General features: G+C 40.3%; 1 protein-coding gene across 1 annotated transcript in view; it reads right to left on the bottom strand.

Annotated features, from left to right (window-relative positions):
- Positions 1-24,938, bottom strand: part of DNAH8 (dynein axonemal heavy chain 8) — a 173,005-nt gene that overhangs the window by 56,553 nt on the left and 91,514 nt on the right. The window contains exons 51-62 of the mRNA XM_064158308.1: positions 24,145-24,386; positions 23,928-24,068; positions 19,893-20,130; positions 17,280-17,422; positions 15,312-15,446; positions 11,699-11,821; positions 9,725-9,938; positions 8,264-8,373; positions 7,595-7,758; positions 5,710-5,902; positions 3,874-3,996; positions 606-736 (exon numbers count right to left, since the gene is read on the bottom strand). Coding sequence (XP_064014378.1) covers positions 606-736; positions 3,874-3,996; positions 5,710-5,902; positions 7,595-7,758; positions 8,264-8,373; positions 9,725-9,938; positions 11,699-11,821; positions 15,312-15,446; positions 17,280-17,422; positions 19,893-20,130; positions 23,928-24,068; positions 24,145-24,386 — 1,957 coding nt within the window. The remainder of the gene's footprint in view (positions 1-605; positions 737-3,873; positions 3,997-5,709; positions 5,903-7,594; positions 7,759-8,263; positions 8,374-9,724; positions 9,939-11,698; positions 11,822-15,311; positions 15,447-17,279; positions 17,423-19,892; positions 20,131-23,927; positions 24,069-24,144; positions 24,387-24,938) is intronic.

Below are 24,938 nucleotides of genomic sequence, written 5' to 3'. Positions count from 1 at the left end.
CAACTACCTGAAGAGAGGTTGTAGCCAGGTGGGGGAAGGTTGGTCTCTCCTCCCAGGCAACCAGCAACAGAAAAAGGAGACACAGTCTCAAGTTGTGCCAGGGAAGGTCTAGGCTGGATGTTAGGAAGTTCTGTGCCGACAGAGTGATTGGCATTGGAATGGGCTGCCCAGGGAGGTGGTGGAGTCACCGTCCCTAGAGGTGTTCAAGAAAAACCTGGATGAGACACTTAGTGCCATGGTCTAGTTGATTGGACAGGGCTGGGTGATAGGTTGGATTAGATGATCTTGGAGGTCTCTTCCAACCTGTCTGATTATATGATTTGCAGATTAGAGTGTTTTATAAACGTTACTGAAAGCATCCTTTGTAAACATACGCATTTTGACTCAGGAATATCTAACACATGGTCAAGCTTTTTAGTGTAAAGAATCTTATGCTGTATACAAACCAGATAAGAATTTAATTGTTTTTTTCATTTTTAAATGGTTACAAAATAAGTTAAAAAATCCCACAAATCAAACAAAAAAAAAACCCCAAACCCTGTTGAAATCACAAGTTTTTTACAAAAATAAATTAATAGCATAAATTTAACTTGTATATTCCTTACCTGGTTAAAGTGATCTGAAATATTTTATAGCCAGCAATAAAAGAGGCCAACCTTGAAAGACTTTGCTTTCCAGAACCACCAACTCCAACAAGTAATGCATTTCCACATGGTGTCCGAATTATTCGGGAAATCTATATGGGAAAAAAAAGTCCAACCGAATCAGATTGTTGGTTTTGGTCATTTGGCATGTACAAATACCTTTGAAGTGTTCTCTGCATTTTAAAGGATTAAAAAACATTCCATGTACCAAATTTAAATGTACCTCCTTATAACCTTGCCTAGGAAAATCTTCATACCTCTGAACAAACAAAGGCTTAAATAAATGTGTAAAATAAAGTATTTCTCACAAAAACATGCAAAGAGGTGAAAACGATGGTAGTTCTTTTCTAATTCTTGAAAATGACGAGGCAATGATGGTGACTATGTTACAATGTGCCCTTCAGTCACAGCTGTCACTACCTAGACCTTGCCTAGGAAAATGTTCATATCTCTGAACAAACAAAGGCTTAAATAAATATGTAAAATAAAGTATTTCTCACAAAAAACATGCAAAGAGGTGAAAATTATGGTAGTTCTTCTCTAATTCTTGAAAATGACTAGGCAATGATGGTGACTATGTTAGAATGTGCCCTTCAGTCACAGCTGTCACTTCCTAGACCTTGCCTAGGAAAATCTTCATACCTCTGAACAAACAAAGGCTTAAATAAATATGTAAAATAAAGTATTTCTCACAAAAACATGCAAAGAGGTGAAAACAATGGTAGTTCTTTTCTAATTCTTGAAAATGACTAGGCAATGATGGTGACTATGTTAGAATGTGCCCTTCAGTCATAGCTGTCACTACCTAGACTTTGAGGCTCAGGGGTGACCTTATTGCTGTCTACAACTACCTGAGGGGTGGTTGTGGCCAGCACCAGAACAAGAGGACACAGCCTCAAGCTGCGCCAGGGGAAATTTAGGCTTGAGGTGAGGAGAAAGTTCTTCACTGAGAGAGTCATTGGACACTGGAATGGGCTGCCCGGGGAGGTGGTGGAGTCGCCGTCCCTGGAGCTGTTCAAGGCAGGATTGGACATGGCACTTGGTGCCATGGTCTAGCCTTGAGCTCTGTGGTAAAGGGTTGGACTTGATGATCTATGAGGTCTCTTCCAACCCTGGTGATACTGTGTGATACTGTGATACTGTGAAAATGTTCATACCTCTGAACAAACAAAGGCTTAAATAAATGTGTAAAATAAAGTATTTCTCACAAAAACATGCAAAGAGGTGAAAATGATGGTAGTTCTTTTCTAATTCTTGAAAATGACTAGGCAATGATGGTGACTATGTTACAATGTGCCCTTCAGTCACAGCTGACTGTCACTTCCTAGACCTTGCCTAGGAAAATCTTCATACCTCTGAACAAACAAAGGCTTAAATAAATATGTAAAATAAAGTATGTCTCACAAAACCATGCAAACAGGTCAAAACAATGGTAGTTCTTCTCTAATTCTTGAAAATGACTAGGCAATGATGGTGACTATGTTAGAATGTGCCCTTCAGTCATAGCTGTCTAGACTTTGAGGCTCAGGGGTGACCTTATTGCTGTCTACAACTACCTGAGGGGTGGTTGTGGCCAGGAGGAGGTTGCTCTCTTCTCTCAGGTGGCCAGCACCAGAACAAGAGGACACAGCCTCAAGCTGCGCCAGGGGAAATTTAGGCTGGAGGTGAGGAGAAAGTTCTTCACTGAGAGAGTCATTGGACACTGGAATGGGCTGCCCAGGGAGGAGGTGGAGTCGCCGTCCCTGGAGCTGTTCAAGGCAGGATTGGACATGGCACTTGGTGCCATGGTCTAGCCTTGAGCTCTGTGGTAAAGGGTTGGACTTGATGATCTGTGAGGTCTCTTCCAACCCTGATGATACTGTGATACTGTGAAAATGTTCATAGCTCTGAACAAACAAAGGCTTAAATAAATATGTAAAATAAAATATTTCTCACAAAAACATGCAAAGAGGTGGAAAAGATGGCAGTTCTTTTCTAATTCTTGAAAATGACTAGGCAATGATGGTGACTATGTTAGAATGTGCCCTTCAGTCACAGCTGACTGTCACTTCCTAGACCTTGCCTAGGAAAATCTTCATACCTCTAAATAAACAAAGGCTTAAATAAATATGTAAAATAAAGTATGTCTCACAAAAACATGCAAACAGGTCAAAACAATGGTAGTTCTTCTCTAATTCTTGAAAATGACTAGGCAATGATGGTGACTATGTTAGAATGTGCCCTTCAGTCATAGCTGTCACTACCTAGACCTTGAGGCTCAGGGGTGACCTTATTGCTGTCTACAACTACCTGAGGGGTGGTTGTGGCCAGGAGGAGGTAGCTCTCAGGTGGCCAGCACCAGAACAAGAGGACACAGCCTCAAGCTGCGCCAGGGGAAATTTAGGCTTGAGGTGAGGAGAAAGTTCTTCACTGAGAGAGTCACTGGACACTGGAATGGGCTGCCCGGGGAGGTGGTGGAGTCGCCGTCCCTGGGGCTGTTCAAGGCAGGATTGGACGTGGCACTTGGTGCCATGGTCTAGCCTTGAGCTCTGTGGTAAAGGGTTGGACTTGATGATCTGTGAGGTCTCTTCCAACCCTGATGATACTGTGTGATACTGTGATACTGTGAAAATGTTCATACCTCTGAACAAACAAAGGCTTAAATAAATGTGTAAAATAAAGTATTTCTCACAAAAACATGCAAAGAGGTGAAAATGATGGTAGTTCTTTTCTAATTCTTGAAAATGACTAGGCAATGATGGTGACTATGTTACAATGTGCCCTTCAGTCACAGCTGACTGTCACTTCCTAGACCTTGCCTAGGAAAATCTTCATACCTATGAATAAACAAAGGCTTAAATAAATATGTAAAATAAGATATTTAATATAAAAACATGCAAAGAGGTGAAAATGATGGTAGTTCTTTTCTAATTCTTGAAAATGACTAGGCAATGATGGTGACTATGTTAGAATGTGCCCTTCAGTCACAGTTGACTGTCACTTCCTAGACCTTGCCTAGGAAAATCTTCATACCTATGAACAAAAAAAGGCTTAAATAACTATGTAAAATAAAGCATTTCTCACAAAAAACATGCAAAGAGGTGAAAATGATAGTAGTTCTTCTCTAATTCTTGAAAATGACTAGGCAATGATGGTTGGTATTTCAGAATGTGCCCTTTGGTCATAGCTTGCCCACGTCAGGATGAGTCGTACAACAGTTAAGCTAACAAAGAAGTAGTAAACCTCAAACCTTAATAAGATGTGTCATTGCATCCTTAAAAAACACCAAATCAAGAAATGATCCTCTAATACACTCATTATATTGTCTCTGGTACATTTGCAGCTTTTCACAAAGAAACTCAAAGCTTGGAACCTGAAAATAAACACATAGATCACTCAAAAATTATACTAGTGTGGCCCTTTAGAATGTAAAACTACACTAACACTTTTACATGAGCTTTACACTGGCCACATGCAATCAGATTTTCCTGTTAATTCACTACAGTGACCATAGTTGTGTTTAAGCAGGAATTCTCTGCTAACATCAGGGAAAAAAGCCACAGAAAAAATGGTGCCACATCCAGTTGGCAGCTGTCACCAGTGGTGTTCCCCAAGGATCAGTGCTGGGCCCAGGCCTGGGCCCAGGCCTGTTCAACATCTTAACTGATGATCTGGAGCAGGGGATTGAGTCCAGCATCAGTAAGTTTGCAGATGACACCAAGCTAGGAGCAGGTGTTGATCTGCTGGAAGGTAGGAGGGCCCTGCAGAGGGACCTAGACAGGCTGGATGGGTGGGCAGAGGCCAATGGGAGGAGATTTAACAAGGCCAAGAGCAGGGTTCTGCACTTTGGCCACAACAACCCCAAGCAGCGCTACAGGCTGGGGACTGAGTGGCTGAGAGCAGCCAGGAAGAAAGGGACCTGGAGGTAGTGGTAGATAGTAGGCTGAAGATGAGGCAGCAGTGTGCCCAGGTGGCCAAGAGAGCCAATGGCATCCTGGCCTGCATCAGGAGCAGTGTGGCCAGTAGGACAAGGGAGGTTATTCTGCCCCTGTACTCAGCACTGGTCAGGCCACACCTTGAGTGCTGTGTCCAGTTCTGGGCCCCTCAATTCAAGCGAGATGTTGAGGTGCTGGAAGGTGTCCAGAGAAGGGCAACAAAGCTGGTGAGGGGCCTGGAGCACAAATCCTATGAGGAGAGGCTGAGGGAGCTGGGGGTGTTTAGCCTGGAGAAGAGGAGGCTCAGGGGGGACCTCATTGCTGTCTACAACTACCTGAAGGGACATTGTAGCCAGGTGGAGGTTGGTCTCTTCTCCCAGGCAGCCAGCAACAGAACAAGGGGACACAGTCTCAAGTTGTGCCAGGAGGAAGTCTAGGCTGGATGTTAGGAGGAAGTTGTTGGCATTGGAATGGGCTGCCCAGGGAGGGGGTGGAGGCACCGTCCCTGGAGGTCTTCAAGAAAGGCCTGGATGAGGCACTTGGTGCCATGGTCTAGTTGACTGAGTAGGGCTGGATGCTAGGTTGGAGTGGATGATCTTGGAGGTCTCTTCCAACCTGCTTGATTCTATGATTCTACAGCATTATTAACTTTAACATAATTAAAATGACTTGTCACATAATAATCAGAAACACTTTAGTTATGTCTTCACAAATAATGTGGAATGTCTACCACTACCTGAGGGGTGGTTGTGGCCAGGAAGAGATTGGTCTCTTCTCTCAGGTGGCCAGCACCAGAACGAGAGGACACAGCCTCAGGCTGTGCCGGGGGAGATTTAGGCTTGAGGTGAGGAGAAAGTTCATCACTGAGAGAGTCATTGGACACTGGAATGGGCTGCCCGGGGAGGTGGTGGAGTCACCGTCCCTGGAGCTGTTCAAGGCAAGGTTGGACGTGGCACTTGGTGCCATGGTCTAGCCTTGAGCTCTGTGGTAAAGCGTTGGACTTCTGAGGTTTCTTCCAATCCTAATAATACTGTGATACTGTGATATATTTAATAAAACTTCCTGTATGATCATTCCAGCATTATAACATATATAATGATTAAAAGTTTTTTAAAAATAGTGCCCAGTATTTTAGATGTAATATTAAATACCTCTTCATAAATTTTGGGTGCTTCAAACACAAAGTCTTCTGGTTCATCACCAGTTGGTTCAGGCATCTCTCGTAAAAAGTCTACAAAATATGGTTCAGCTTGGAGAAAATTGGTTAAGTTTGCATCCACGTATTCCTCCATTACTTTATTAATGGTTTTATCAAACCAAGCTGCATCTTCAGGAGTAACAAATCTGAAAAAGCCATGGATTAATACAACTTTTAAAAAGATCCTTGAGTATTCTGATTATCTGAGAAGCACCCAAGAACGATACTCACTACCAAATGATAAACATAAAGGCAAGAATCACCTCATTCTGCAATAGTGGAATGGCAACTCTAAGTGTCAAACTATAGGAAAAGAAAACTAAGCCTGCCTTCTAAGCCTCCTTGGTGATCCTCCAAACTCATCTTGCACTTAAGGCAAACTCTGGGATAAGGTAGAGGGATGGAAAAAAGGTGGAAAGGTGGTTGGGAGCCCCTCCTGGGCACTCTGATTTCTGGGAGGAATGTTGTGCTTTTGTATTACTTTTAACTTGTATATTTCTGCATATAGCTGTATCTATTGTAAATATCTGCTTGTATATTGTGCTAAGATGTAAATATAAAGCTTTGTTCCTTAACTTCCAGCTCAACTGAGTCTAGTCTGGGTGATTTCATAGGAGTAGGGGGTGGGTAATTCCCAAACCGTCACAGAGGGTCAACAACATCCTGGCCTGTACAGTGTGATAAGCAAGATCAGGGGAGTGATTGTGCCTTTGTGCGTGCTCAACAGTGTTCAGGTCACACCTTGAGCACTGTGTTCAGCTTTAGTGCCCTCACTACAAGAAAGACATTGAGATGCTTGAGCACTTTCAGCAACAAAGCTGGTGAAACATTTGGAGAATAGGTCTTACGAGGAGCAGCTGAAGGAACTGGGGTTATTTAGTCTGGAGAAAAGGAGGCTGAAGGGAGTACTTATCCCTCTCTACAACCACATGAAAGGAGGTCGTAGCAAGGTATGTTTTGGTCTCTTCTCCCTGATAACAAATGATAGGATGACAGGAATGGCCTCCAGTTGCACCAGGGGAGGCTTAGGCTGGATATTAGAAGAAATCTTTTCACTGAAAGGCTCACAAAACACTAGAATAGCCTCCCCAAGGAGGGGGTTAGACCACATCTCTGGAGCTGTTTAAAAGATGCACAGAAGTGGTGCCAACCAATTTTGGAGTTTCTAACACAAGAAGGATATGGACCTATTGGAGAGGGTCTAGAGGAGGGCCATGTAGATGATCAGAGGGCTGGAGCACCTCTCCTCCACAGATCAGCTGAGGGTGTTGGGTCTGTTCAACCTGGAGAAGAGAAGGCTCTAGGGAAACCTTAAAGTGGCTTTGCAATACCTGAAAGGGGTCTAAAGGAAAGCTGGAAAGGGATATTTTATAAGGGCATGTGGCAACAGGATGAGGAGCAACGCTTTTAAAATTAGAGCACGGTAGATTAAGACAAAATTCTTTACTATGAGGCTGGTGAGACACTGAAACAAGTTGCCCAGAGAAACTGTGGATGCAATCTCCCTGGAAGTGGATGAGGTTTTGAGAAATCTGGTCTAGTAGGAGGCAGAGAGTTTGAAACTAGATGACCTCTAAGGTCCCTTGCAACTCAAGCCATTCTGTGATTCTAAGGAGTGTGGTTTAACACCAGACTTAGCAGAGTTAGATAATGGTTGGACTCCATGATCTTAAAGGTCTTTTCCAAACAGTGATCCTCTAATTTTATGACAGTGCAGTCTGCATGTAAAGTAAGGCAAAAGTTTTGATATTGGCCTAATGAAGTTTTTCATAATAAGCTTTATGGGCATGGAGTAAATAGCTAAACCCACTAAACATAAAATGTCACAGTTATTATACCTGTCAGCAATTACTCTGGTACATTCATGTTTGAAAAGTATTAGAAGGACAATGCTGTTGTTGCACTCTTCTGCCTTTATAGTTAACATGCCTTGCCAAATTCTTGAAAGGTCTCGAAGGTTGAAGATATAGTGGAATTTAGATGGTGTAGGCAGCATCTTTGTCTAAAGAAAAACATTGCAAAGATTTCAAACCAGTAACATTTAGAAGGGATCAGGAATAATCTGAATTATACATTTAAAAATGTAAAGTATAAAAATAACAAAACTACCAATTTTCACAGATAATATTGTGGGCAAGCTCCTAAAAAGTCAGCAAAAAGATCTCATTTGTTTGAACCTAGCATCTAAATGTAAAACCTCAACTCCTATAATGTGATTATTTTGTATGTTGTTCTGGGATTTAAAAATAAAAAATTATATTCTAGAAAGAATTTCACTCCTTGTTTCTTAGCTTTAGTAATTAAATCTTTGGTTACCAAATAGAATCCTAGAAATGAATGGAATAATATTTCCATTTATCTCTTTTGTATTGGAGAGATTGATTTTAGCTCATCTTTCTTCTGTTTTTCTTTTATTATGGATATATTTTTAAGGAATACATGCCTAAATTACAGTAACAGGCATTGTCCAAGACTGATTAGGACAAAACTCTCCCCAGTATCTATACCTTTGTCCACTGCCACAATATTCTGCCTGCTGGAATCAATTTTTTCACCATGTCACATACTTCAGGGCAGAAATTTCTACAGGGATTGAAGTATCCACAGCCAATAATACCTGAAAAGATAAACCACAATATACAGCTCACCTCAACCTGTGAGATGTGACAAGCTAAGTTATGAACAAGACATCCAAGCACTTATTTAAAACATTAATTTGTATTTACATTACAGATAATTCTGTCTTTTTTGACAATGGCTTTTCTGAAACAGCGTAGAAACAACTGACGTAGGTGCTGGCTTTTGACAGTATAGTGTACTGCCAAAGTTAACAGAATCAAGAATTTCAGCAACAGAGGACATTTCAGATACTGCAGAGGTGGGATGGTAAACTATGTAGTAATAGCAGTGTTCATGTTCATCCAGGAAATGTCATTAGATTCTTATTACCTTACTTATCCAAAATCAGAAAGACAAGCATTCACAGTATCACAGTATCGCCAAGGTTGGAAGAGACCTCACAGATCATCAAGTCCAACCCTTTACCACAGAGCTCAAGGCTAGACCATGGCACCAAGTGCCACATCCAACCTTGCCTTGAACAGCCCCAGGGACGGCAACTCCACCACCTTCCCGGGCAGCCCATTCCAGTGTCCAATGACTCTCTCAGTGAAGAACTTTCTCCTCACCTCCAGCCTAAATCTCCCCTGGCACAGCCTGAGGCTGTGTCCTCTCGTTCTGGCGCTGGCCACCTGAGAGAAGAGAGCAACCTCCTCCTGGCCACAACCTCCCTTCAGGTAGTTGTAGACAGCAATAAGGTCACCCCTGAGCCTCCTCTTCTCCAGGCTAAACAATCCCAGCTCCCTAAGCCTCTCCTCGTAGGGCTTGTGCTCGAGGCCTCTCCCCAGCCTCGTTGCCCTTCTCTGGACACGCTCAAGCATCTCAGTGTCCTTCCTAAACTGGGGGGCCCAGAACTGAACACAGCACTCAAGGTGAGGTCTAACCAGTGCAGAGTACAGGGGCAGAATGACCTCCCTGCTCCTGCTGGCCACACCATTCCTGATGCAGGCCAGGATGCCACTGGCTCTCTTGGCCACCTGGGCACACTGCTGGCTCATGTTCAGGCGGGTATCAAACAGCACCCCCAGATCCCTCTCTGTCTGGCTGCTCTCCAGCCACTCCAACCCCAGCCTGTATCTCTGCATGGGGTTGTTGTGGCCAAAGTTCAGCACCCTGCACTTGGAGCTATTGAACGCCATCCCATTGGACTCTGCCCATTTAAAGGCAATAATTTCCCTTCCATGGCACTAATTTTGCTGTAATACATCTTCAGGTGTTTTTTTGGAAGTACTCTAAATTTGCATGACAAGAATGAGAAAGAGCATCTACTTTTGTACATTTTAAGTCTATTATTAAAAAAAACCAAACAAACAAAAACACATTTATACTAAAACAAGAGAAAGAAGTACCAAAAATTTTGTCGATGGATGCATTGGATGGCAATGTACAATTGAATACACAAAACTGTCTTTTTAAACGCTGGGGAATATCATTACGGCCTCCTCCAGGATGTATCATTGCTGCTATTAATTGTATATCTACAATTGCAGTGAAGTCTCCAGGTTTATCCAGGCTGTACATTCCTTTCATTTCCATCATCTGACGAACTATTTCATTTGTGACCTGTAAGTTTATGTAACTGGTACAAATTAGAACTTCAAACAAGAACAACCAAAAAAAACCCCCAACCAAACAACCAGAAAAAAACCAACCAACAACAACAACAACAAAACCCAAACCAAAAACCTAAGCAAACAAAAAACCCCTCTGATAATTTAATGTCTACTTGTGTTCTTATTTCTTTGACCTAAATAAAGTTAGGTAATGAACTGGGGGAAAAATGGGTTTCTTCTACATTTTCATGCTGGACATATGTTCAACCTATACTTTTAGTTCTTCCTTGAGCCTTCTTTGAAGAAAAGCACTTAATTATTTTCTTTAAAACAAAAAAAAAAAAGCACTTCATCATTTTCTTTCTTCTCTTTATTCTGTAAAGGTTACTCACTCCACATTCCATTTTACAGTACCTGTATGGATCAGGAGGCACCAGAATTTGGCCCCATAGCAACTGCTTCATTAACATTCAGCAAGGCTTCTGTGCTCACATACCCCAACAAAGTCACATGGTATGTAGCAGGACAGCAACCAAAGCATCATTCCATTAAACATAATTCAGCAATGTCTTCAGTCATAATGGAAGGCCTTGTGGAAGATCTTCCATAATGGAGATCCTTACTGTTATTGAACACTGCCTGGGCCTGTAAGGGCTTAGGTATTGTGGGTTACTCAATGCTAGTTTCAATGGAAAAACAATTTCCCTCAAGTGAGAGCAAATTATGAAAATCAAAACACTGGTATATACTGGCATTTAGGTAAGAGGCTAGGCTCCACTTCAGAAACACTAAAAGCATATGCTTGGCTTCCACTTTGACAAAAACATCTTTCTAAAGTGAAAAGGACAACTGTTCACTTATATCCATGCTGCTACTTGAATACTTGCTCATGCTCAAGCCCATTCTCACAACCAAACTTCCTACCCATACTGTTAGCAAACCAGCTCAATGCTCTAAGTGGCCTTAACCCAAAGTGTGACCTTCACAGCAGCCAGAGAGCCTGAGCACTCAGAAGTGCATAGTGGCCCCAAATTTCTCACTTGTTCTTTCCTCTGAGCAAATTTTAAAAAGTAATTGCATGAATTCTCAGACTTTATGTTAATGCAGTCACACTCCAGAAAGCATAGCATCCTGGGCTGGAAATATTTCAGACCTATGGGTCAGAACTGAGACATTCATGCCTGATTTTGGGTATGTATAGGTACATGAGTGTTACATATCCAAACTTCAGATGGGCTCATCAAAAGCCAGAAATCTTTAAGACAGTGTGCAAGCCAATACATAATTTCTGAATTTGAACATGACCTTACTTTCATCAAGTTCTCACACTGTTGTTATGCAGAAAGTTTGTTTACTAGTGCTCTCAAATTAGAATCATAGAATCAACCAGGTTGGAAGAGACCTCCAAGATTACCCAGACCAACCTAGCACCCAGCCCTGTCTAATCAACTAGACCATGACATTAAGTGTAATTAATAATATGGTACTTTAGTACAGTGATGTTTTTAATTTATTCTTACAATTACAAGGAAGTGGAGATACTGTAAGCTATGACACCATTATCCTACATGTCACTTCAATACATCTACACTTCAATACATCTACTCTCTTTATTCCCCTCCATTTGTGTGCTACAATTAGAAAGCTTTTTCAATAATTAACAGTTGATTTTAATATTGAGAAAGTCCACTGATTTTCATGTATATATATTAAAAAGAAATCACAAACACAATCCAACAGTTAAGTTGTAATTGTTAAAAACCATGTTACCTGATCACCCCATTCATTGATAAGTGGCATATTTACATCATCAATAAACACAGTCATTTTTCTGCCTCCAGGAGGTCCGTAAGTATTTCCAATGCGTTTGTCCACATAACTCTCTATTGTCCTCTAAAAATGAAAGAAACTTCTGGTTTTGCAACAATATTTAAAATATACTGTCAAAAAATGTGCTACTTATTGCTTTCTGATGAGGCACTTAGCCAGTGATTTTCTTGCTTTTGCTAGCAGCTTCATTTTGAATTTCTCATTAAGGAACTCTGTTCTGTTCATTACACTCACTTCTATCCAATTCACTGGCCTTAGAACTATGTCCTGCAACCCACCTCTGGCTACTAAAGAAGCTTTCAAAAGGTTTTCAAACTTGGGATTTCTTATTTCATTTATCAGCCCTGAAATAAATTATCATGAAGTCATCAAACTAAAATGACATTAATTTTAGCAGGTCACATTACATCTGCATGAAATACTGCATCTTCTCATGAATTGCATTCCAGTGTTCAAACATGTCAAGATTAATGCAAAAGAAACTGCTACCAAAAAATAAACACAACAAATCAGAAGTTGTGAATTCTGATAGGTTTTCTTTGGCTTCTCAGCAGGATTGGGAAGAGAGCATACAATTTGACCGATGAATCATAGAATCAGCCTGGTTGGAAGAGACCTCCAAGATCATCCAGTCCAACCTAGCACCCAGCCCTACTCAGCCAACTAGACCATGGCACCAAGTGCCTCATCCAGGCCTTTCTTGAAGACCTCCAGGGACGGTGCTTCCCCCCCCTCCCTGGGCAGCCCATTCCAATGCCAATCACTCTCTCTGGGAAGAACTTCCTCCTAACAGCCAGCCTAGACTTCCTCCTGGCACAACTTGAGACTGTGTCCCCTTGTTGTACTGCTGGTTGCCTGGGAGAAGAGGCCACCCCCACACCTGGCTACAGCCTCCCTTCAGGTAGTTGTAGACAGCAAGGAGGTCACCCCTGAGCCTCCTCTTCTCTAGGCTAAACACCCCCAGCTCCCTCAGCCTCTCCTCATAGGGTTTGTGTTCCAGGCCCTTCATCAGCTTCAGCGCCCTTCTCTGGACACGTTCCAGCACCTCAACACCTCTCTTGAATTGAGGGGCCCAGAACTGGACACAGTACTCAAGGTGCGGCCTGACCAGTGCTGAGTACAGGGGCAGAATAACCTTCCTTGAAGAATTAATCAAAGCAGACATAGTATTTTCTTTATCTAAATCACAATTTCTACACACACTGAACTTATTTAGAAAGGCATTTAAGAATTCCCCTTACAGAGTGTAGCTCTGGGAAGGAAGGGAATCTGATTTCAGAGAGTTTATCTCTGGGGGTGTTCAAGAAAAGACTGGATGAGGCACTCAGTGCCATGGTCTAGTTGACTGGCTAGGGCTGGGTGATAGGTTGGACTCGATGATCTTGGAGGTCTCTTCCAACCTGGTTGATTCTATGATTCTATGATTCTATCATGCACTCTCTGAAAACTGTAATTGCTTTGGATTTCTCCTGTTGGTTTACGCCTGCAGTACAACCACAGACCACACAGAAGCAACTTAAGACTTCTTTTACCATGATTTCTCAGCTGCCTTGTAAGCTAAATAATACTTACTACTTAGATTTGGTGAAAATAATCATTTAAGACTGAATTTTGACCTAAGAAAAAAGCAGGACATACTAGACAATTGATATTTAATTGAAATATATCTTCATAGTTCTGAAGGTAGTTAGAACAAGAGCAATGGCAGAAAAATACCTCACAGATGGTAGAAAATATTTTCCTTCAATCATTTTTCAGTTTTACAAGAAGGTGCTAGTTTGAAGCAGGCTGGAATCTTTTGGTGAAAAGAACTAGATTACAGGCTGTACAAGGAAACAATGGTGATGTCTACTTCACTCACAGGCTTGCTGAGATGTATAGGAACAAGAAATAAAACCATAGATAACCACTCTCACTGGGGCTGCTGGCTGAGCTGCATCTCTCTAACCTCACCCTCTATTCTGGACTAATCCACTTTGCTTCCTAACCCCCTGGCCAAACCTCTATTTGTCCATGGGACTGGTGTAAGTATCACCCTATATGAGTACTGTAGCATGTACTGTTATAAAGACAGAAGAATTCATAGAATTTTTGAAACAGAAAACAGATTAAAAAAATATTCAAAGTTTCTGTCATTTGTTTTGCCCAGAGGAAAATAATTAGCTGAGTGTTCCACGATAAACACATACAGAATATTGTTAGTAATAATATGTCAGTTTGGTGATGCGATTAAAGTGACAAAGAGAAATTGCTTAGAGAAAAAATGTGATTACATAACTAATTAAGAATTCTGTAGCATGTCTAACATCCAAAATCACCTGATCTTTCCAATATCCTCAAAACGGTGACGGTGGTGGTTTGGGTGTTCCCTGCCCCAACCACACACACTTTGGATATCACCCAGACTAGACTCAGCCAGCTCTGGAAATCTGAATGAAGCTTATATTTACAGCTAGCTCAATATACAAGCAGATATTTACAGTATATACAGTTATAGACAGAAATAGACAAGGTAAAAGGTAATACAGAAACACAACAGCCCTCCCAGAAACCTGAGTCCCCAGGAGGGGCTCCCAACTGCCCTTCTACCTTCTCCCACCCCTCAACCTTACCCCAGACATTGTCTTGTTCCCCAAGGAAGAATGGAGGGTCGGCCAGGGCATGTTTAGGAAGCAAGTGGATTAAACAGAGAGAAGGAGGGTGAGGTTAGAGAGAAAAATGCAGCCCAGAACTCAGGCAGAGAACAACTCCCTTACCTATGGATTCTTGTTTTTCTACATCTCAGCAATCCTATGACTGAAGTAGACATCACCCTTGTTTCTCTTTCACAGCCTGTAATCTAGTTTTTCTCACCAAAATATTCTAGCTAGCTTCAAACTAGCACAGTGACTCAGACTTAAAAAACTATCTTGCATGTGGTTCTTTCAAGTGTTTATAGGCACTTCATCTGTTTCACCTCTCTCTTGGAAATCAGCAGGGGAGCTGTGTATTCAGCTAGCTAGCTGAAAAGAAGGAGCCTATCTTCTGAGGTACTAAAGGATTCCAGCAAAGACAAGACACAAATAAAGATCCTTTCACAGCCTCTCTGTACCAGAAAGAAGGAACTCTGGGTTTCAAGACAGGAATGCTCTAGGGACACTAAATATAACACATTGGGAGATACTGACTGTTCACTTAATCTTGCATGTGTGAAAGGCTTCCTGCCTTATTCTGCCATAGAGTTTGACATAAACCACAGTTGGAGATCTTATGCATAACATAAAAACTCAGCTATTCTATCAGTCTTTTTTTTAATATATGTTTAAGTCATTACTTTTCATCAGTTCTTAATAACATTTATATTACTTCCTTTAGAAAGATGCTTGGTTTTGCAATAACATTTGGAAGACTTCATTTTTAAGACTATTTTACAGATTATTTTAAAGGTTTTAAGTGATTGAGAGGAAAAAGGTTCTTCAAGGTTTATGGCTTATTTTATCATCAGAACTAAGTGCACTTTAAATATGTTGCAAGGAAATGATATGCAGGAGTTACTTAAACTCTACACTTTTACCTGAAACATGGATGGCTCTGTAGCAGATGAAAAGTTCAAACACTTTGATAAATGCTCTTCTGGGTCATATTTCTTCACATATGCCTTAATCATGACTGTCTTTGCAGTTCCCTGTTCTCCTATGAGCAAAACTGCCTGTAAGAGACAATTTAAATAAAAACTTATAATCAAATACATGTAACAGACCTGTTTTAAAGAAATGGATACATTTTGTGACTGCTTTTCGGTGGTATATTAATATCCTCCTAGAAAAGATCAGTAAATGTGGCACAGACAATTGGTACATCAGCTGGATTGAAAAATGGCTCAAGAACAGAGCTCAGAGGGTTGAGATCAGTGACAGAGTCAAGTTGAGAGCCTGCAGCCAGTGGCATTCCCCAGGGATTAATCTTTAACAACAACCTAGATGAGGCCATTGAGTGTGCCCTCAGCAAGTTCACCAATGATACAAAACTAGGGGAGTGTTTGACACTCTGTCAGGCTGTGACAGCCTGAAGAGCTGGGTGAAGGCAAGACTCATTATTGTACAAATATACATATTATTGTACAAAGATACATTTCCAAACATAAAGATTCTGCATGTTCTCATAATTTGTGCCAGATGCATCAAAGGCACAGACACATTAGGGTCCCTGGAACAGTTTCATCAAACCTAACCAACAAATTTTTTGTCCAAATCCCAAAATTTAACAGAATAGGTTCCAATATTGACTTAGACACTTGTGATATTTCTGCTATGAAGAGGAGAGCACATTGCCTTGTTTCACAAGCTGACATTGCTTTCCATAGGAAATTGCTATTGTTAGCATTAGTCTGCTAGAGCAAAATGAGCATTTTTCAGATCTTACTCTGTTTGAAAATAGGCCTGTCTACATTTCACTAACTATTGTTCAGTGTGAACTGAGTCAAAAGTCATAACATCATGCTGGTCCTTTTACTGGTTAAAGCTGCACAAGGAGTGCTGTCTCCTTTTCTATAGCTATGGCTACTGCTACCAACTACAGCTTTCCTAATGAGAGGGGGAAAAAGGTACACTAAAGGCTAGTAGAAATTTCATGTTTTTTTGCTCAACTACCTTGTGAAATGTATTTTTGTTATTTCTCTGTTCAAAAAGGTATACATTACAAAAATTAATATGGCAAAAAGACCAAGAACAAAGTTTTATGTCATTGAGAAAAGTGCTAGGTAGAGTTAAAACGTTTATGACAAACCCAAATATTTTATACAAAGAATACTTAAAATACTTAAAACATTTTGTCTGTGCACAGAAATAAATTGTGCTAGTTTGAAACTAGCTAGAATGTTTTGGTGAGAAGGATTAGATCACAGGCTACAAAAGAGAAACAGTGCTGATGTCTACTTTACTCATAGGCTTGCTGAGAGGTATAAGAACAAGAATCAAAACATAGATAAGGGAATTGCACTTCTGCTTGGGAGCTCCGAGCTGAATTTCCCTCTAGCCTCTCTGCCATCTCTCTGATTAACCCACTTTGCTTCCTAACCCCCTGGCCGAACCTCCATTCTTCCTTGGGACTGGGGTAAGGTTGAGAGCGATAGGAGAAGGTGGAAGGGCACTTGGGAGCCCCTCCTGAGGACTCAGGTTTCCGGGAGGGCTGTTGTGTTTCTGTGTTACTTTTTCCCTTGTCTATTTCTGTCTATAACTGTATCTACTGTAAATATCTGCTTGTATATTGTGCTAGCTGTAAATATAAGCTTCATTCAAATTTCCAGAGCCAGCTGAGTCTAGTCTGGGTGATTTCCAAAGTGGGGGGGGGGGGGGTGGGGAACACCCAAACCACTACAGAATACTCATGTTAGGAAAAAAAAAAATAGAACAATATGCACGTGGCAAGCAATGAGTAGAGACAGAGAATATAAAGAATGACTGCAACCCCCAGTTACCTTATAAATAGTTTCTATTTATTTTATATGGTATGTACATATTTTAAAAAGTAATTCTATACTTACTTTCTGTTGTTTTGCAATTGTGTGCATCAAAAACTGAGTTCTGACATTGTCAACATTTGGAACTAAAATGGAGGCATAGTCTGGGACATCATCAGTTGGATAAACATAGTCCTGAACTCTTTTACTCCAGTGCTCCCAATCACCTAACATGACAAAATGAAGGTAAAATATCTCACAATGTTTTGATCATAGAATCATACATAGAATCAACCAGGTTGGAAGAGACCTCCAAGATCATCCAGTCCATCCTAGCACCCAGCCTTAGCCAATCAACCAGACCATGGCACTAAGTGCCTCATCCAGGCTTTGCTTCAACACCCCCAGGGACGGTGACTCCACCACCTCCCTGGGCAGCCCATTCCAATGCCAATCACTCTCTCTGCCAACAACTTCCTCCTAACATCCAGCCTGTACTTCCCCTGGCACAACTTGAAACTGTGTCCCCTTGTTCTGTTGCTGGCTGCCTGGGAGAAGAGACCAACCCCACCTGGCTACAGCCTCCCTTCAGGGAGTTGTAGACAGCAAGGAGGTCACTCCTGAGCCTACTCTTCTCTAGGCTAAACACCCCCAGCTCCCTCAGCCTCTCCTCATAGGGTTTGTGTTCCAGGCCCCTCACCAGCTTTGTTGCCCTTCTCTGGACACCTTCCAGCACCTCAACATCTCTCTTGAATTGAGGGGCCCAGAAGTGGACACAGTACTCAAGGTGTGGCCTGACCAGTGCTGAGTACAGGGGCAGAATAACCTCCCTCGTCCTACTGGCCACACTGTTCCTGATACAGGCCAGGATCATGTTCAACTTTCTGTTAGTATAGGGAAAAGGGGAAAAAAGGAAAAGGGAGAAGATCCTAGATGGTATGGGTAAGGTACTAAAAAGTATAAAAAAGGGTGTTTTCAGATATAGCTAAATCTCATTTAAACAACATTCTGAGTTATGGCCTCTAATTAGTCTACAATCCTGCTAAATACATACATCTTTATTAAATTTATATATAGCTATTTAAATTTAAAAATATATGAAACAAATAACAAAAGTACAAACCCAAACCTCAAACAAATCACAGAACAACAAAAACAAAGGATGTCTACCTAGAAACTCATTCCTACATTGCTGGTGAAATGTTTTAGACCAGAAGAATGGGAATTATGTATATGTACACTAAATCAACATTGCTGTAAAAAGATAATAAATCTGAATTTAGATATAACAGAAATAGATATATTCATGTAAGAATATACACTGAAAACAGTAAGCTTTTTGTGAAATGGGTTGTGTGTGTTGTTTAAAACAGAGATTTGTTGTGGAAAATATCACACTAGCCAAAATAGGAATACTCACAATATTAAAAATGCTACTCTTACGGATTTATAAATGGTAAGATGTATTACTGATTACATGACGTGGATGCAATTAAAGATGAATGTGCTAACTGGATGAGAAATGCTACCTTCATTTTTAAGAAAAAGCAGAAAGGGGAGCTGTAGGAATGCAAAGTGCAGAAGAGTTGTGGGAATGGAGTGAAGGAGAATAATAACAGACCTTTAGTTCCCACCAGCTGCAGGCTACCTTATCTCAGAAGGGATAGACAATGGACACCTCGTTAAGGAGAAGAACAAGGCATGGTTTGTGCAGAGGTAGTAGGTTGTCCTTGACTAATTATGCTAATGTGCAGGCGTGTGCTCTACTGCGTGCACATATTTCGGGCTGTTTGTGCTAGTTTGAAGCAAGCTAGAATGTTTTGGTGAGAACAACTAGATTATAGGCTGTGAAAGGAAAACAATTGTGACATCTACTTTCCTCAGAGTCTTGCTGAAGAAGACATGAAAACATTAGATAACACTCTCACCATTTTGTTTCTCTCTGGCTGGGCTGCTGACTGAGCTGCATCTCTCTAACACACCCTCCACTCACCTTTGATTCTTAACCTCTTGGCTGAACCTCCATTCTTCTTTAGGACTGGGGTAAGGTTGACAGGGGCAGAGGGAAGGTGCAGGGGTGGTTGAGAGCCCCTCCTGGGGACTCAGGTTTCTGGGAGGGCTGTTGTGTTTCTGTATTACTTTTACCTTGTCTATTTCTGTCTATAACTGTATATACTGTAAATATCTGCTTGTATATTGTGCCAGCTGTAAATAAATAGCTTCATTTATATTCCCAGAGCCGGTTGAGACTAGTCTGGGTAATTTCTAAAGTGGGGGTAATTTCTGAAGTGTGGGGGGGGGGGCAGGGAACACCCAAACCATCACACTGTTACACAATAAATTGGCTCTGGCATAATTCACATTGAATCGTCTGGAGTCCTGCGTGGCTGGGCCTTAATCATGCTGATCCACAGGCCTTTGCCACGGTTCCCACGGCAAGTGGAGATTAACAAGCAGCACATGCTGCAACACAAATGAAATCAGAACATGGTACCAATGAGCATTTTATACCTTCTTTCTGATTCCCTACATCCACAGAGGCCCTGCATACAGAATTTGTGTTAATAATCCATTGTCCATAAAAATCTCCACTCATGTGACTGCATAAGGAGTAAAGGAGCAATTTTATAATCCAGAGAAGCTATTCTCAGTTTTTAAGTGCCAGTCTAAAAAAGTAATAGTAGTGCTTTTACTTACCACAATCACTAACATAAAACTCATACATTGTTTGACTGGAGCCAGGGGAGATTTCTGGTAAGTCTAATTTGTTATCATGAGCTCTAATGAAGGCTTCAAGTTTATCTCTACTGTCCAACTCCAGAAGGGCACCTAAACTCCACATTATTGCAAAGCAGAACAATTTATGCAGATGAGATGTAGTTTGTAAACCACCTTCTTCTTTTGATGGAATCAAACCCTCCAGAAGATTAATAGACTGAAAATATTAAAAAAAAATAGGCATTAAGAAAATATTACATAATCATGTTTTATTTTTAAACAAACAAGCACATGTATTGTTTATATGTATTCAAACTTTAAATCATGATTTGAAAACCAATCCAGGCTGCCAAAGAAACCACAACATTCAGAACTACAAACCCAGGAAAACAGATTAAAGATATCTGTATTACATTGGATACAATTTCAAAATTACTGAAGTAATTTGATCAGCAACTGTCCTTTTAAATTATGCCCATATAGTAAATGTAATTTAAGATCTAATGTAATAGAACAGCTTTCGAATGGGTTTTATAATATCTAGTGGGATATTGAGAAAAGTAGGTTGGGCCTAAACATTTCTTGTCATCTTTGTGCATGGAAGGATTTTCAACACCTGTCAGTGTGTTTATCCGAATTACAGTCAGTTGATGTATTTATCACATTAAGTTTTATTCTGCATTTTAAAAAAACACATTAAAATACCTTATTCTGTTTCTAAGGAACTAGATTCTAGTAATTTGCTATCTACAATTCTGTGATGTTGCTCATGAAGTCAGATGTTCGACTGCCTTAGATAATACCACTCATATTCCCTTTCTATACAAGGGTATTGTTTCAAAATATGTCTTTGAAACAATGAAACAGATTTTCAGTTAGCTCATGCTGTGCTGGGTCTTAGTAATACTCTGTAATCAATTTTTTGAAAAAAAGAGAAAAAAAAGCTGTCTTATAAAAACTACACAGGTGTCTGAAACAAATTAGATTAAAACTTCAGTTTGGCTAGCATCTCATCTACAACAGCAACCAAAAGTGGACACTAGAGAAGAGTAAAACCAAAGAAAAAAGTATCTTGGCTTATGGTGGCATTGGGTATAGTACTCCCTGCTGGCTAGCATCTCATCTACAACAGCAACCAAAAATGGACACTACAGAAGAGTAAAACCAAAGAAAAAAGTATCTTGGCTTATGGTGGCATTGGGTACGGTACTTCCTGCTGGCTAGCAACTCATGTACAACAGCAACCAAAAATGGACACTAGAGAAGAGTAAAACCAAAGAAAAAAGTATCTTGGCTTATGGTGGCATTGGGTATGGTACTTCCTGCTGGCTAGCATCTCATCTACAACAGCAACCCAAAGTGGACACTAGAGAAGAGTAAAACCAAAGAAAAAAGTATCTTGGCTTATGATGGCATTGGGTATGGTGCTTCCTGCTGGCTAGCATCTCATCTACAACAGCAACCAAAAGTGGACACAACAGAGGAGTAAAACCAAAGAAAAAAATATCTTGGCTTATGATAGCATTGGGTATGGTACTCCCTGCTGGGACTCTCTTCAGTCTGGGGCTTTCTGAACCAAATACAATTTCTCAGTTTAGCAATTCTACATGGATTTTTCCACCCTGAAAATACCAAGACTGGCCTTGAATCTACATAAATCTTTATTGTCTATAATATCCCCAGGCAAGATAGGTCTGCTATTCATTGCATTGAATGGTTTGTTTCTTTCTCTATGTGAAACCCTTCATGCTTACCTTCACTGAATTTCATTTGCTATTTTATTACCTATTTATTCAGTCTCATAAAGCCTGCCTAGAGTTCTTCATGGTTAACTGTTTTGCCCTTACTATCTTGAATAATTTAGTATGATCAGTAAACTTACTTCTTTGCCTACAACTTATTCAAATGCTTATGCACATTCTGAACATTGGCCCCAGCAAAGCAACCTTAGGACCAGAGGCAATCTCTGTTCATCCTAGGAACTGACATTCCTATCACACATTTTGTACTTTTGAATCATTTATCTAGGTATGAACTTCCTGTCTTCTGCTGCAACTGCACAGCTTTTGTGTAAATCAAGAACTTTGTTGAACACCTTTGTTCCTTTAGACAGAACATATCAATCCAATCTTCTTTAGCTACAAGTTTACTGACTCTTCCAATAGGCTTGTAAGGTAGCATGACTCCTAACAAAAACTGTATCAAATCTCCAAAGCTGAAGTATATTTGTCTACCTAATGAGGTGGGCTGGAGGATGGTAAACAGTTAGAAAGTCAGTGGAAATTACAAAGAGGAAAACAAAGCTGAGACCACTATATATATATATACACATTATGAAGCTGTTATAGATCAAAAAACAGCTTAAAATGTGAATGCTAACATATGGCAGATCATTTGGTACACATGCATGTTTGGGTGAACATCCAAAACTGAATTTTAGAACTGAAATACTACTCTGCTAGCTGTTAGATGTAACTCTTTTGAGATGGCTGTAAATTTTTAAACCAGCAGCATGTCCTGAATCCCACAATTAATGAAGAGACCTAAGCCAGAACAATCAATTAGGAGACTGATGAGGTACAGTGCTTTTGCACACAGATTCTATAGATACACTAACTTCATTTGATACAGCACAGTTAATCTTTGCAGCATTTACTGTGGCTATTAATTTGCAGCAAAAGACTTCAAACTGTTGAAAACCTGAAGCTAAATCCCTAAAGAACAGTAGATATAGACAGCAAATTGACTAGTGTAATATTAAAACTGAGGCATTATCCAAAATATTATCTTGTCTACTCTCTTATTCAAAGGCACTACTGACATGAGAGTATCAATATAAAACTGAGACTACATGGACAAATGGAAAATCCAGAGACAGAATCTGCAGATAACAGCAGACTCAAATCAGCTGGAACAACAGAGTAAAGGACTGACAAACACCATGATTTTATTACTAATAAATCACTGATAAAGTTTGGACTCCACTCAAGGTAGAATTCTGCTTGATAGAAAAGGACAGACAAAAATGATGATATTGACCTTGGAAGAGCTGACTGACAGAATAACAGCTAGTACATCTGGAAATAAAAAGTTAATTAGAATTATTTTTCACCCTCTCTTTTGACAATGCCACTAGGGTTATACTGACACCACAACTTGTTTGGTATTAAAAGAATTGAAACAAACCCATAAACTTATTAAGAACATGCTTCTGAAAACCTATTGAATTCTACAATAGCCACTCAACAGAAGACTAGCCTACCTATGATGTGAGAAATAAAATTTCCTTCTCCACATCTCCTAACAGTTCCTCTTACATTGCCCAAGAAACAAAGATTGGGTATGAGGTTTTCATTGTGAGAAAACAATCATTTCAAATTAATTGTTCTGCTTTCAAAGGTTCTCTTTGCTATTTCTGCATGTTTACTATTGTGCTAGTTTGAAGCTAGCTAGAGTGTTTTGGTGAGAAGAACTAGGTTACAGGCTGTGAAAAGAAAACAATGGTGATGTCTACTTCACTCACAGTCTCACTAAGAAGTATGGGAAGAAGAAATGAAAACATTAGATAACACTCTTGCCATTTTTTTCTCACTCTGGCTTGGGCTGCTGATGGAGCTGCATCTCTCTAACACACCCTTCCAGTTGGCCTAACACACTTTGCTTCCTAAAACCTCTGGCCGAACCTCAATTTCTTCCTTGGGACTGGGGTAAGGTTAAGAGGGGCAGGGGGAAGGTGAAGGAGTGGTTGAGAGCCCCTCCTGGGGACTCAGGTTTCTGGGAGGGCTGTTGTGTTTCTGTATTACCTTTTACCTTGTCTATTTCTGTCTATAACTGCATATACTGTAAATATCTGCTTGTATATTATGCTAGCTGTAAATAAAAGCTTCATTCATATTTCCAGAGCCAACTGAGTCTAGCCTGGGTGATTTCTAAAGTGTGGGGGGGCGGGGAACACCCAAACCATCACAACTATACTCACTCATTTCATAAAGACTCACATGCTATCTGTGTTACCTGCATAATGTAGTTACATTCCAGAAGCTCCATTTTGGGGTTAAGATTTAATTTCATATATGTGTATGCTGGTTCAAAGATTCTGTCATACAGACTTTGTAGAACTTCAGCTTCTTGAGAGGAACGCCTTTTCAGCCAAGCCTGAAATCATCCACAGTATTTTTATGTGTAAAATGTAGAACAAGGTAAAAAGTTAGGAATAGGCAGAGAATCTTACTTGCAATATTGGTCTCCAGCTGAGGGCAGAAGAACTGATATAGACCATGCCCATTCGAGAAACTGTTGCTGGAGAGGCATTTTCAATGTTGTGGACCTCAAATAACAGTTTACACGTAGGAGACATGGGAATTCGATCACCATTTGCCAGAGTGAGTGTCTTGTTATCATCCAGAACTGAATTTAGATTCTCAATCCAGATAGCATCTACAGGACCATCTAAAACCAGAAACACATTTTCACCTGGAAAAACAAATCAACAGAGAATATCACCACAGTGAAAGAGAAAGAAAATATGTTCACAAATGATGGTCTAGGACTTCAATCATGTATGAAAATGGATTTTATTTATTGTAATTTTTACCATGTCCGTGCATGTTCATGACTGTATGAACTGCATCCTTAGTTACAGAACTATGTCTGGAACAATTAGTAGCAAATGAGGCCACAAGTATATCTTTATAATGTTGAACATCTGCAGTGAGATTATCTTTGGCTGACAGACAGTCACCATGCCACTCTCTCTCTCTCCTCCTCCTCAACAGGACAGAGGGAGAAAACACAGTGAATATGCTTGTAGATTGAGATAAAGACAGGGAGATAATTTATCAACTATCACAGGTAAAACAGACTTGACTTAGGGAAAAATTATTTTATTGCAAATTAATGTATACTCTGATGATAAGAAACAAACAACAAACCCTAAACCACTCGTGCTAGTTTGAAGCTAATTGGAATATTTTAATGAGGAAAAATTAGATTATGGGCTGTGAAAAGGAAACAATGGTGATGTCT

Source organism: Pogoniulus pusillus, chromosome 18 (assembly GCF_015220805.1).
Source record: "Pogoniulus pusillus isolate bPogPus1 chromosome 18, bPogPus1.pri, whole genome shotgun sequence".
In the NCBI taxonomy this organism is placed as follows: Eukaryota; Metazoa; Chordata; class Aves; order Piciformes; family Lybiidae; genus Pogoniulus; species Pogoniulus pusillus.
This window is presented reverse-complemented; position numbering and strand designations above follow the sequence as displayed.